General features: G+C 37.3%; 2 protein-coding genes across 5 annotated transcripts in view; one reads left to right on the top strand and one right to left on the bottom strand.

The window, feature by feature from the left end:
- Positions 1-1,748: 1,748 nt before the first annotated feature.
- On the bottom strand, positions 1,749-12,216 carry LOC128223083 (tRNA-splicing endonuclease subunit Sen54-like). Of its 2 annotated transcripts, none has more exons than XM_052932322.1 (9): positions 12,102-12,216; positions 10,998-11,162; positions 10,546-10,609; positions 10,282-10,365; positions 9,797-9,945; positions 8,427-9,199; positions 8,052-8,103; positions 7,218-7,325; positions 1,749-6,873 (listed from the first exon to the last, which is right to left on the bottom strand). In XM_052932322.1, exons 1-9 carry the CDS (start codon positions 12,107-12,109, stop codon positions 6,717-6,719), a joined length of 1,560 nt encoding a protein of 519 aa, XP_052788282.1. In that variant the 5' UTR covers positions 12,110-12,216; the 3' UTR covers positions 1,749-6,716. The 2 variants fall into 2 exon arrangements, 1 of the variants encoding a protein (XP_052788282.1); XR_008259285.1 differs by having other exon boundaries at positions 6,745-6,873; positions 7,160-7,325.
- A 35-nt stretch (positions 12,217-12,251) lies between these two features.
- Positions 12,252-14,470, top strand: part of LOC128213159 (katanin-interacting protein-like) — a 41,041-nt gene continuing 38,822 nt past the window's right edge. For 2 of the 3 annotated variants that reach the window (XM_052918713.1, XM_052918720.1), the window contains exons 1-4: positions 12,252-12,379; positions 13,503-13,552; positions 13,858-13,928; positions 14,212-14,399. In XM_052918713.1, the coding sequence (XP_052774673.1) occupies positions 12,373-12,379; positions 13,503-13,552; positions 13,858-13,928; positions 14,212-14,399 (316 nt within the window). In that variant the 5' untranslated portion in view covers positions 12,252-12,372. Of the gene's footprint in view, positions 12,380-13,127; positions 13,246-13,502; positions 13,553-13,857; positions 13,929-14,211; positions 14,400-14,470 lie in introns of those variants that run through there. The other variant, XM_052918726.1, reaches the window with a different exon arrangement.

Consider the following 14,470-nt stretch of genomic DNA (forward strand, 5'->3'; position numbering starts at 1 on the left):
GCATTTAAATGTTTCACAAATGGTTACTACTGATTATTTATGAGAAGGCGAGGAGTTCGAAGCTGTATCAAGGTAACGATACGTATGTCACCTGAATGCAGGTTTAGTCGAAGCAGAAAGGGCCATTAACCGCTTATCTTATATTCATACATGTAAATCTCGAGCAATTGTTCGAAGCCGAATCAGCAGTTGCATGATAACAACAGGGGCAACATATTTTTCCAGTCCCATGTTTGTGCCTCCGCGGCGGGGGTAATGACAAGGTCCGCTGCGTTTCCCCGGGACCGGGATCCCGATACACTGTAATCTACCCTCCGATGACAATAGCGCGGCGCCAAGGAGCAGCCAGCGCCTACTGCCCCTCTAGTTTATTGCCGGGTAAGAATGGGGGCGGGTGAGAGGGAGCCGACACGCCGATCTGTGGCGCAACATTAAAGGTTAGAGGCTGTGTAGAATCCTCCCCTCCCATTGTTACCAGGGTAACTCTATATGGCTGGGAGACTGAGACTGAGAGTACTTGATACGGGGCTCATGAAAGCGGAGCCCAGACTCGATGGCTGGCTGAAGGTTCGGTTGGAGACGGGCAGCTCTATCCACCAGCCTCCCAGCATCATTAATTCACAATATACCGTTGTTTAACCAGCATGACAGGGCCAGTCATTAACTTCTTGCACGAAAACTTCTTTTCACCAGGAGTATTTAAGTAGAAACATGTGAAATGACTCGATCGGATTTTTTGCGAAAGAATTAAAATGCTACTCAACCGATATTTAAGTGGATCCTATTTCTCTTGGACGATTTGCACCTCTCTTTGATATTGCGACCGGTGATATAAATTACATCGCAAGATAAGTTTGCATTGTCCATTGTTAATGCCAAAATGAACGGAAAGGAATGGAGACTTATGGATTAGAAGGTCTTCGACAAGTTTAAGATTTAAGGCATCTTTCACACTTTCCTGAACATTTTCAAGCGCTATAATCCCTTTCGCATCCAATATGGCACGTCCAGGGGCGATTCATAATTCAATAATTTCAAACAAATTAATGTAATAAATATTTCATCAAGCTCCCGAGGTGTGTGGAAAGAGACAAGGTGTCAAGAAGTCATGTTTTATCTATTTTCCAACAATGCAGCGCTTTGTTAATTAGCAAAGACCCGGTTTTGATAAACGGCACACTTTCAACCAGTGAAATCATATATGTGAAGTATCAACAGGTACATCAAAGTGTACTAGTATTTATTACATGGGTGTATGCCACCTAGTGAATACCGTGTTCTGTGTTCAGTCATTAGTTCTATTAACTACTAAACGAGGTTTTTTCTTAAGATATTGCACACTGACGAACAACCTGCATATTTAACAAGTGCATGGCAAAACTCTCACTTACACACAAAACACTCGGAGAAAGAAACCGTGTCTGACCACGTTCAATTCAGCCGTCTGGGTCATGTAGGAAGCAGCTTATGGAATTCTCGAGACACTAGACATCGTTTCATAACATATTGTATACAAAGCGACGTGGACAAACACTCTAAAGTTCATATTTCAACCAATATCCAAGCCTATAACACGCGGTAAATGTTCATTGAAACAAACATACATGCACATGACATGCTACATTTTATAATGCATATAGTATACATATACATTACCTCAAAATAAGCTTGAAATTCAAATTTAATCTATAATCTATTAATTCTATTAATTTTAATTATTAATGAATCAAACAAACACATTTTTAAACATTTATGTTTTATTTCTTCTTTATTAATAAACATTTATAAAATATTATCATAATATAGAGTACAAGATATTAACCAAATGAGTAGATGATGTCAATCTAATTAAGAATCGAAATTCAGTCAAACACAAACTTCAGACTTAGGGAAGAAACTGCAAGATGAGTGCTATGAAGGAGTATTTAAATTCATGTGTAGGACTAATATAGTGTCATAGCATCATACAACTCCATGCACACACCACTTGTGAAGAGACCAGATATCACCATGAATAGTAATATCAAAATACATGAATCCTTTACATTTAAAAAAAAACATGTTCAATTTTAGTGAAAGATCATAAATTATTTCACAGAATGGTTACAGAAAGCAATGCACCACTCGTGAACATATCATTTCTGTGATCGCAAGTGACAGAAAATTTTAAACTGAAATTCAACAAATGTTCTGATTCTTTAAGCTAAAATGTTAAATACATAGTGTTAATTGGAAAATCACGTGAGAAACTTAATGTGACGTCATTTAAACCTGACATAGTGAACATAGTTACTATAATTAAGCCACATAAGAAACAAGTGATTTATGAGTAGTGAAAATATGAAAATTGATCATTCACAGCAGGAAATATAACAGTTATGAAAAAAACAGTAATGACGAATACCCATACACACTGATTGGACATAGGAATGGCTAACTTTTTTCATTTGGCTGTATGTTTTAATAAAAGTATTAAATATTCTGTCAAACATTGGTGGATTGAAACAAAAGTCAGTTATCGTATGGACACCGTCCCTTTTGTAAATTCTAAGTTGAAAAGTGGACATTACTCCACAAAAAATAGTGTTTGCAGCTTAAGCTTTATTTAATGGTGTTTAACATGTTAACTTGTATTCAATCCATTGAACCTGTCAGTTATCTTCTTGACATCATTTATTTTGCAGATTCTTAGTTTAAAGGGGCAGTAAGTCCTCCAAAAAATAGTAACCAAAGTCGACCTTTATTTTATGGTGTTTATCATGTGCACAAAAACATATTCAGTTCTGTGAACCATTTCAGAACTCTTTCAACCCTTTTATGAGTTATCATTCGGACAAACCCAAAAGACAACAGACTGACTGACCAAATGATCACTCCTATATAATCCCCTAAACTTTGTTTTGTTTGGGGTATAATAACATGATATTTCACTGAAAACATTAATATTTCAATAGGCAATCTTTATTTCTTTTGATTTAACCTTTGATAATCTACATGAACACATTTGTTTTACATGTACTAATTTATACTAACAAGTTGCTTAAGTACAAACTACAAAGAACAGCATATGGTACAACATATATGGTTATATACATAACACCAATCACTTTTGAAAGGTAAGTTCTTTTTCTTTCAATGTATTTGTGTAATTTCATTTCAATATTTGAGCTACAGTTATGCTATACATGTACCTGCATTCTTCATCAACAAATTAAGCAATTTTTGGCAACATATACTGGTATCTTTAGCATCTGGTATGATGCAAGAATCCGTACATATCCATGGAAAGATCAGTTTCCCTGAGACTTAATTTCGGTGTTAATTTTGTCATATATCTGTTAATGAAAGTACATTTAGTGTCTTTAGAAATATGAATGTAGAGAACTTATATTGCATGAAGTGTATATTTCTTACATAGACACAACCACAAGAGCAAAAATGCTGTTTTGATCACTAGAAGGTTTTCTTTAAACTAAAATCACCCTTGGAGTAACAATATCCAAGTTCCCAACAGGGAATTATAGGGACAGTCTAAAGCTTAATCTTAAGCTAGGAAGGCCTTCCGTGCACACGTTCAGATCAACAGTGGTCAGTTGGCCCTACACTACCCATAACAAGCATTTTTAGTGAAAAGATATCCCCCGCCAACGATGGCTTGTTTGTGCTTGATGGCTTGTTTGTGCTTGAAGGTTAAAAAAAATCTCAGAAAGAATAAGATAAGCACATTGGTTTTACTGAGAAACGGCTGCAAACAATGATTTTTTAATAAATCAAGGGCAATAAATCTAAGGAAAATTGACCAATCCAAAAGAAAAATAGACAGGCATCATCACAGTATGTTGGTTCTTATTTATTCCAAGTGTCATGAAATTCTACCAGCTAGTTGCATAGAAAAGGCTGCAAACATGGATCTTTTGATAAATCAAGGGCAAATAACTCATATAGAAATTACACAATCCAAAATATAAATAAACAGGCATCATCACAGTATGTTGGTTCATATTTATTTCAAGTTTCAAGAATTTCTACCAACTAGTTACTGAGAAATGGCTGTAAATGAGAGTTTTTCAAAAAATCAAGGGCAATAACTCCTAGTACAATTGACCAATCCAAAAAAAATGAACAGGCATCATCCCAGTATAGTAATTCATATCTATTTTTAGTTTCATGAAATTCTGCCAGCTAGTGACTGAGAAATGGCTGTGAATGTGCATTTTTCAAAAAATCAAGGGCACTAACTCCAAGGACAATTGACCAATCAAATTTTTTTTTGGACAGGCATCATTCCAGTATAGTGGTTCATATTTATTTTAAGTTTCATGAAATTATACCGGCTAGTTACTGAGAAAACGCAGGTGACGGACGGACAGACGGAAGGAAGGACAGACGGAAGGAAAGACAGACGGAATGACGGATGGACAACGCCATTTCAATATCCCCCTCCCTATTTCATAGGCTGGGGATATTAAGGTAAGGGAGATATCAGACCACTGTGGATATTCGGCCATGGGTCAGCGTACATGTATGTTGAGGGGTAGGGAGATATCAGACCACTGTGGATATTCGGCCATGGGTCAGCGTACATGTGTGTCGAGGGGTAGGGAGATATCTGACCACTGTAGACATTCGGCCATGGTTCAGCTTACATGTATGGCGAGGGGTAGGGAGATATCAGACCACTGTGGATATTCGGCTATGGGTCAGCGTACATGTGTGTCGAGGGGTAGGGAGATATCTGACCACTGTTGATATTCGGCCATGGTTCAGCGTACATGTATGGCGAGGGGTAGGGAGATATCAGACCACTGTGGATATTCGGCCATGGGTCAGCGTACATGTATGTTGAGGGGTAGGGAGATATCAGACCACTGTGGATATTCGGCCATGGGTCAGCGTACATGTATGTTGAGGGGTAGGGAGATATCAGACCACTGTGGATATTCGGCCATGGGTCAGCGTACATGTGTGTCGAGGGGTAGGGAGATATCTGACCACTGTAGACATTCGGCCATGGTTCAGCGTACATGTATGGCGAGGGGTAGGGAGATATCAGACCACTGTGGATATTCGGCCATGGGTCAGCGTACATGTGTGTCGAGGCGTAGGGAGATATCTGACCACTGTGGATATTCGGCCATGGTTCAGCGTACATGTATGGCGAGGGGTAGGGAGATATCAGACCACTGTGGATATTCGGCCATGGGTCAGCGTACATGTATGTCGAGGGGTAGGGAGATATCAGACCACTGTGGATATTCGACCATGGGTCAGCCTACATGTATGTCGAGGGGTAGGGAGATATCAGCCAACTGTGGATATTCGACCATGGGTCAGCCTACATGTATGTTGAGGGGTAGGGAGATATCAGACCACTGTGGATATTCGACCATGGGTCAGCCTACATGTATGTCGAGGGGTAGGGAGATATCAGCCAACTGTGGATATTCGACCATGGGTCAGCCTACATGTATGTCGAGGGGTAGGGAGATATCAGCCAACTGTGGATATTCGACCATGGGTCAGCCTACATGTATGTCGAGGGGTAGGGAGATATCTGACCACTGTGGATATGCGACCATGGGTCGGGGTACATGTATGGCGAGGGGTAGGGAGATATCAGCCAACTGTGGATATTCGACCATGGGTCAGCCTACATGTATGTCGAGGGGTAGGGAGATATCAGACCACTGTGGATATTCGACCATGGGTCAGCCTACATGTATGTCGAGGGGTAGGGAGATATCAGACCACTGTGGATATTCGACCATGGGTCAGCGTACATGTATGTCGAGGGGTAGGGAGATATCAGTCAACTGTGGATATTCGACCATGGGTCAGCCTACATGTATGTCGAGGGGTAGGGAAATATCAGACCACTGTGGATATTCGACCATGGGTCAGCATACATGTATGGCGAGGGATAGGGAGATATCAGACCACTGTGGATATTCGACCATGGGTCAGCCTACATGTATGGCGAGGGGTAGGGAGATATCAGACCACTGTAGATATTCTACCATGGGTCAGCGTACATGTATGTCGAGGGGTAGGGAGATATCAGCCAACTGTGGATATTCGACCATGGGTCAGCCTACATGTGTGTCGAGGGGTAGGGAGATATCAGCCAACTGTGGATATTCGACCATGGGTCAGCCTATATGTATGGCGAGGGGTAGGGAGATATCAGACCACTGTTGATATTCGACCATGGGTCAGCCTTCATGTATGGCGAGGGGTAGGGAGATATCAGACCACTGTGGATATTCGACCATGGGTCAGCTTACATGTATGTCGAGGGGTAGGGAGATATCAGACCACTGTGGATATTCGACCATGGGTCAGCATACATGTATGTCGAGGGGTAGGGAGATATCTGACCACTGTGGATATTCGACCATGGGTCAGCGTACATGTATGGCAAGGGGTAGGGAGATATCTGACCACTGTAGATATTCGACCATGGGTCAGCCTACATGTATGTCGAGGGGTAGGGAGATATCAGACCACTGTGGATATTCGACCATGGGTCAGCTTACATGTATGGCAAGGGGTAGGGAGATATCAGACCACTGTGGATATCCGACCATGGGTCAGCGTACATGTATGGCGAGGGGTAGGGAGATATCAGCCAACTGTGGATATTCGACCATGGGTCAGCCTACATGTATGTCGAGGGGTAGGGAGATATCTGACCACTGTAGATATTCGACCATGGGTCAGCCTACATGTATGTCGAGGGGTAGGGAGATATCAGACACAGTGTAGGAGCAGATGGAGCCGGAGTCGACCACAGCACACTGCAAGGGTACATCATCATCCAGGTATGTGCTGATGTCTTTGGTTACACGCAGACTTGGAGGGCAATCATTTGGCCTGAAATTAAGGGCAATTAAACAGAATATAGAGATTACACTCCATTCACATGCAAAGTGATAATGATTTTAATGCAGTAATGTACTATTGTGCTAGTTCCAGCAACAGCATTGAGGTAAGGACATTCGATTAAAATGGTAATTTCAAAATTCTATTTAGTCTTGTTAGATTATAAATTGTTAAATCAAAATCAATTTTGACACCATAGTTTACTAAATCAGTCATTTAAGATATTCATAGAGATTATTCAGTATTTGCTCTTTTTGCATGCAGTTGGAAGATTTACCTCCCTCGAGTCCCTGATGGGGGGGCCATTACCTGCAGTCCCTGATGGGGGCCATTACCTGCAGATAAGGATCCTGAAGTCGGGGATGCCAGGCATGCTCTTAGAGTAGCTAGTCTTGGGCAGGTACACATCAAACTCTGGCATGACCATTTTTCTATCAGGATCTCTGGAAATATAACCACTTTCCATAAAATTATCAATTAGCATAACAATAAAAAAGCACTGTGCATTGTCTCTGGCAACATGTGTGTCACTTCATGTAAACACCTTGAACAGCTTTGGCCATTGAAGGTTAAAATTTGAACACATGGCAGTTGATAACACCAAGGCTATCACAATACTTCCACTTTTACTATAAAAACAGTCCAGCTTATAACAACAATTTATTATTTCACAATTGAACGGCCCAATCTCCAGTCTTTTCCCAGGAATCATCTCACAGATTGGTTATAAAATGCTTTTTTATAGAAATCAACATTATAAACTTTAAAATCAATATATTTAAGTGTTTTCATTCAGAGAAATGACAATATTGACCAAATACACAAATAATCCAGCAATCTGTACAGCACTGATCGGGAAAGTTCCAAGAAACCTGTTTTAAATTTATTGCAAGTACCTGCAGCACTCCCTTATGATAGTATTGGTAATATGTCATATTTTCAGCTGCACTTGCCAATCCATAATTCTGCTTTATCCCAAATAGTGTTTATTAAGTGATCAGAAACAAAGACAAGATTTGACCATTTATAGACATTTCCGGCATGGTACTTGACAATGTTTCAGTACTGATTGCAATACCGGTACTTGCATTCAGTCGTGGGAAACATTAACAAACAGTTTCTATCAGCCATTCCATGAAAGAGTACATTCACTTTGTAGATGCATTTACCTCAGAAGTAGCTTTTCTTCTTTGACTATTTGAAGTTGTTCCAAAACTGCCACTGAAACATTCAACAGTTGTTATGTAAATAAAGTGATATCTACCAAAACAATTGATTATTCTATAGGCCAAATCAATGAAAATCTCAACCTATACTTCAATTATTTTGAAATTTCCCATACAATTCATCAGAAAAAAAGCAAACAATATTTAGAAAAAAATAATCTGACCATGTATCAGAATTTGAAATTACACATATGCGAAATTATTTCTTGCTTACCATTTTGCAAAATGTTTATTTGATACCAATTACAGTTTATGGAGTTTATAAACATGCAATAACAATTCCAATTTGTTTAAAGAATCTGAAGGGTCTAAACCTACATGTAGAGGTTGCCTGGTCTGGTTTAACAAGAGGCTGTAGGTCCCCATCAACCAACTCTTGAAAATCCTTTACTCTATTCTGCCTCCAACTCCCGTTAAAAAAGTTTTTGTACTCTGACCAAGTCTTAAAGTGATGCTTCCATTTGAAATCCAGGGACATAACATCTGGCCGTGAAAACTGCAGTTTCCTGATTTGTTGTTGGTCTTCTTCCATATCCTTCCTTTTCCTTTTCTTCTTGTTGATACAGTCAGCCCTGTTGAACACATATTCCTCACGCTCAACATCAACCTGACCAGGGGTGAACAACACATCAGGTTTCTTCACAGTAATCTTCTCTGAGGTACAACCAAAGTCTGGCAGGTAAATCTTCCTGAAATCCCACACTGACTGATGATACTTGAGGTCCGTATTTGAGAATGTTGGTGGTTTCATCCACTGTAAACTTATATCTAGCTTTTCAGTTTTGTCACGCTGCATTTCATTTCGCTCTTGACTTCCATTCACACAATCTGACCCTGTCTCTATAATATCACTAGTGTTCTGTGTACCTGCAGAATCAGTCTCTGTTTCAATTGGAAGTGTAGAACCTGTATCCATAGCAACTTTGTCAGAAGCTGTATCCAAAGTATATCCTCTTTCCTCACCCTTGTCCTTATTTCTGGAGACTTTATTGTTCATTTCATCCCTTGTCTTCACTTTCTTCGTCTTTTTTCTGTTCTGTTGCTGTCGTGGCTTGTCAATTCCAATCTGCCTTTCATACTTTGTTGAAATCCTGAAAAATAGATTAAAGTGTAAGATACTCATGAAGAAAGAGAGAGTGTTCTTAAAGGTTTAAACACTTATCCATAGTAGATTGTGTACAGTTATTAAGACAAAGCCATCAGAAGTACACATAAATCATACATATGTTCAACAAATCGAAACAAGCATTCTGCTAATGGATGCAAACACTTGTCTGTTATTCCCAGTTTATCCCAGTCCATTAAGGGGCATCACCACTCAACCAGTCTTAAGGCCTAAGCAGTGGGCATTGCCATGCTTAATCATCTATATTGTGTATTGCTATTGGTAACATGTGATTTTAGTTTCATATGAATATTTTAAATACTTATTTGAGTTATGGAAAATTTTCAAGATTCTTGCATGATGTCAAAGTGCCAATGACACCACATCTAAGACAATACCTCAACATTTCATGTTCGAAAATCAAAGTTGCTGTAAAAACAACAACAGAGAACTCAATCCAAATCAACTCTTGACATTTTTTAACCAAGGATAAGTGATGAAATGCTTATTATATGCTCTGTTTTTTGGTAGGTTGTGTAGGTTTCTGTTTCTTTAACACTTAAAGACAACCCTAATCACTGACCTGCCTTGATGTCGAAGTACAACATAACCAATCCTCCTCAGATGAGTATACACCTGGTAGAACTCCATGGTTACTGTGTTGCCAAGCAACAGTTGCCATGCCTCCTGCATGCTCAATGGTAACCCTTCATGTAACACTTGTAGGACATTCTGAAACACAGTGGAAGACAATTTGAAATAAACAGAAGCCCTGTTCTGCACATAACAGAAACTTATATCAAAACATTGTGCCTTCAAAAAACTGCATGCAATAAATATGTAACACTACATTGACAGCAAAAGTATTGAAATAAAAGTATTTGGAAAGAGAATGGTATTTAAATCTAACATTTTTAAATAACAAATATTTGCACATTTGTTAAGTAAACTTTAAACCACAAAGATATGAAAAAGAGTAATGTACAGTATTCCATATAATAATGCCATTTCAATTACAAAAAAAGTACAATGCACATGAGCAATATGTTAATAAAAAGCCTTTGATACCGTTTCAATAAGAAATAGTGCCTCTTCAGGGTGTAACCACTTTCTGGCCGTGTTTGTGAAGCCCATCACCTGCCAGAAATTTCGCTGCAACAAACAATTATTATCAAGGCTGAAATTCATCAACAATAAATTGATGTTTGTACCTTTAGAATACACGTCATGTAAAAAAATATTATAAAAAATACCTAGATAGATATTTGACACCTCAATTTAATTTCAAACAGTGTTTAGATGACTTTCTTTATGATGAAATTTAAACAATACCATTTCTTTCCTAAGTTCCACCAGATTCAAGTCTGCATTCCATTCTCCCACTGCAAGGTCTTGTCTGTAATATATATCAAACAGTAAATGTTTAAAATTTGCAGTGCATATATGCAAAAAAACCCAGTAAATTTGATACAATCATACCAATTAATTTTGACTCGCTTGCTTTTCTGAGAACAAAAAATGGTTACAGTATTGTCATAGCCTTGGTGTTGTCAAGAGCTCGGCAAACGCATATATTATGCTGATGTTGTTGTTTTTTATTCTATCATGGGGGAATAACTTGAAAATTATTAAAGCTAGTCCAATTTCAACCTCTAAGACTGTTACATCATTTAATAATGAGTGGGTTTAAATTGAATTGATGCTCAAAGGACTTTAAACCTTCTAAATTAAGACATAAATGGAAAATAATAATTTACTACAAATAATTGAGTTGCTGTGCCTACTTCTTATGCACCCTTGGCTCTTGCAAAACTCTCTCCCTTTCTTCATGGAATTTCTCAATCTGTTTGTTCTGTATCCAAGATCCATCTGGGTTGAAGTCCTTTGTGCCCCCTTTCTCTGGCACAGTCTTCTCAAGGCCTTGTTTGTACTTGAAAAGCTCATCAGCACTAGGAAAGAATCTCAAGAATAATGCACTTACAAAATGATTAAGGTATGGATTGCGGAAGGCAAATATAAACATCAGGTCCAGGTTCACTTGTGTAAATTTTGACACTGAACATTGTATTCATTTACACATTTACTTCATTTTGCAGAACCATTGTTAATAACTTTCATACCTTTGAATTTTCTTGCAATCAATTATCTCCATAACTATCCAACCAAGCAATTTTAGCTTTGAAAATTCTCAAAAAAGAAAAAAAATCGAAGTCATTTATATTCAATAAAATTTATTGTGAAGCCCAATACGTCATAAAATTACAGGACATGCTAAACCAATTTGTGATTTGTAAATCTGAGAAAATAATCAAACTTTTACAATAATGAGTTACATAAATGTACAAACTAAGTGAAACTTTAGCCTTTTCTGGTGATTTTAGACAGACAGGTTTTAAAGTAAACATTTTCCTTTATTAATAGGATTTAGACAAATCAAGAGTCAAATAGAGTCAATACAAATGCCCATCTGTTCTTTTTCAGTTTAAAAGGGTCATTAATCAACAATTAGTATAGGCAGAATAATTGGCCTTGTTATACGTTTATATTGTCTCTATGACAACATGAATATCAAGTGGCTTTTGAATATATTGATTTTTTGATTTATACAAAATATGCATATGCCAAGGCTTTCACAATTTTGTTTATAGCTTATGTTTCCAAAATACAGACGAGCTGAAAACTTAAGTTTGACTAAATCCCTGGTAATGCCTACTGCACTTCTCCACCCCTAAACATTGATGGGATGCTTAACTAATGGTGGACTGTAACCATGTTATCAAAGCCTCTACATTATCCTGATTAAAATATTTACGTTTTTTTCGATAATGTGTTCATGGAATACTCAAGTACATGATATTTACTATTCATTTAATGAAGGATTTTATTACCTCAACATATCACAAAATGTTATGTCTAACGTTTATTATTAAAAGCAATAAAGCGGAACTGAAATGTGTTGAAATTATTTAGGTTTTTGTGGCAGATTTCACAAACGAAAAAAATGTTGCAAGTCTATGCTTCTGCGCATGCGTTATTTACCTGGACAATCATGGCCGACGAAAATTCCATTGTGTATCGACTTGTCCAGTTTTAGATTGCTTTTTACAACACTGAACTCAAACGAACCAATTCTAAGCAGAAACAATTTAACTGAGATCTATGGACCGTAAGTGCATCTGAGAATCAGTCACTTGACGCCTGTCATTTGATTAAGAGGGTCTAAATAATTTGTTGACATTACAAGAAATTGTTATTTTTTCGACTTTGGATTTATAGTCGGTTGTTAAGAATGTTTGTATTTATAAGCTTAAACGTTTTACTCTCTGTCTATTTCACCTCTCTGTTCCCGAACATGAAAGTATGTTTTCATTCCCTTAATGTCCCAATCACTTCAATCAATCATTGTTGGTTGGGTATACTTTTTAAAACAAAACTTGACAACCGTTTTAATAATACTATAGGCTTTCTACTCATACAAGAATACACATGAAGCAAGTGAGAGAAACAGAATAACATAGAACCAATGATATGAGAAAAAGAACGAAGGTCATTCATGAGTTAAAAATTGGGCTTGCAGAATGCTAGTCCAAATAATTGTACTTTGACAGATTTTTTTTACAATTTTTGACAGGGCAAATCCTTCACGTACAATTTTTTTTGTACCAAAAGTGGGTAGTTATTCCGAACATGATTCTGGGTTAACGCATATTGTATCCGTAAAATATCATAAAAACAATTTTATATTAGTTCCGTACACAAAAAATAAATATCCAACAAATAATTATGAGTTTGATGGGGTTTTCTTCATTTCATTCTGTCAAAACAACAATATACACATGGAGGGCACCTGCAAGGCTGCAGTTCACAGTTTTACAACAATCGGAACACTTTGACCATGGCCAAGTTGTTACGATTGTATTTACGAGGTCTCTTGAAGCTTGTCGGAGGTGGCCCAGTTATTACGATCGGGTTGAGCTGTTCCGCTTGGCATAATTGTTGTCTGTGTCAGTCAAGTTTCGTTTTATTGAAAAGGTATATCATGTGTTTTAATGCATTTAATGCTTGTTTTGTGCAAAATAGCTTTGCACTTACATGGTAAAATATGAATATAAACCTTTATTATCCATTTCAAACATAAATTACTAAATACAATTTCAATATTTTTCTATTTTGTGAGTAAGCACAATTCAAGCGCTGTCACTATTATTTTCATCATCTTATATTCTTTCTTTACACACATTAATTCTGTGTCACAAACTAAACTAAACTAAACATTGTTGTTTTTTAAGGTCATGGTAGAAAGCAGTCTGTGGGCAGAGAATCTGAAGAAATGCCATGGGTAAGTTATCAGTATTTTAAATTATGTTTAAATATGATATTAAATATAACATATATATATATTGTTAAGGAAAGATCCATACACAAAATTATAAAAAAAACTGCTGGTTTGTTTGTTCATGTATTTCTTTCCATAAATTATAGGCTATCATGACTTTGTGTTTGGTTGTCATAGCTTGTAACTACATAATGTATATTTAATAACAAAGTGTGAATGCCTATATACTATAAAGACCATAAGCGGTAATAATCACACAATGTTTTTACATAAATGTCTTATGATGCTGATCTACCATCTGAATTAAGGTCCAGGCTGCCAAAGAGGAGATAATGCCAGGTTATGAAGAATACCTAGTACTACTGCAGGAGAGAAATAGGTATTTGTATAGTTGCATATTATAGTTTCTTTCATCATATATGTATGTAGGGAGAGAAAGAAAGAGACATTGTATTTTATGAATTAGTTTAAGTGATTTTATGAATCTTCATTTGTTTTCAGAAAGTCAACAAAATTTTACCAATTTCCATTAAATTGGAAAATCATGAAATTACTTTATTAATTTAAATAAATATTTTTTGTCACTGTCAGATTGTTTAAAATATTTTGCCATGAATCAATACATAATTTTATATACTATCACAATTTATATCCTTCTGAAGACTTCTAAAGCGTCTTCGCAAAAAGGATAAAGGTCAGATAGAACAGGAACGAAAAGAGCAGGGATTCTCCCTGTACGTGAATGGGCCACATAAGAATGCTCGGCCTTCAGGCAAGTCCCCAGGAAAACAGCCCACCATCCCAACACAGCCTCAACCAAAGACCGCCCGCAAACCAAAAACTGCTGGAGGTATAAAATATTTGTTGTTATTATGGAGTAAACATGTTGTTGTGGCCTGGAGTGTTATTATTATTATTATT

The sequence above is a fragment of the Mya arenaria genome, chromosome 2 (assembly GCF_026914265.1).
Source record: "Mya arenaria isolate MELC-2E11 chromosome 2, ASM2691426v1".
In the NCBI taxonomy this organism is placed as follows: domain Eukaryota; kingdom Metazoa; phylum Mollusca; class Bivalvia; order Myida; family Myidae; genus Mya; species Mya arenaria.

Bases quoted from the DNA above. Each gene is read 5' to 3' on its own strand.
- LOC128223083 (XM_052932322.1), bottom strand. The intron at 10,366-10,545 runs GTATTGTTTAAA...TGTTTGTTGCAG, and splicing joins TGGAACTTAGGAAAGAAATG to CGAAATTTCTGGCAGGTGAT. The intron at 9,946-10,281 runs GTATCAAAGGCT...ACTGTGTTTCAG, and splicing joins CACTATTTCTTATTGAAACG to AATGTCCTACAAGTGTTACA.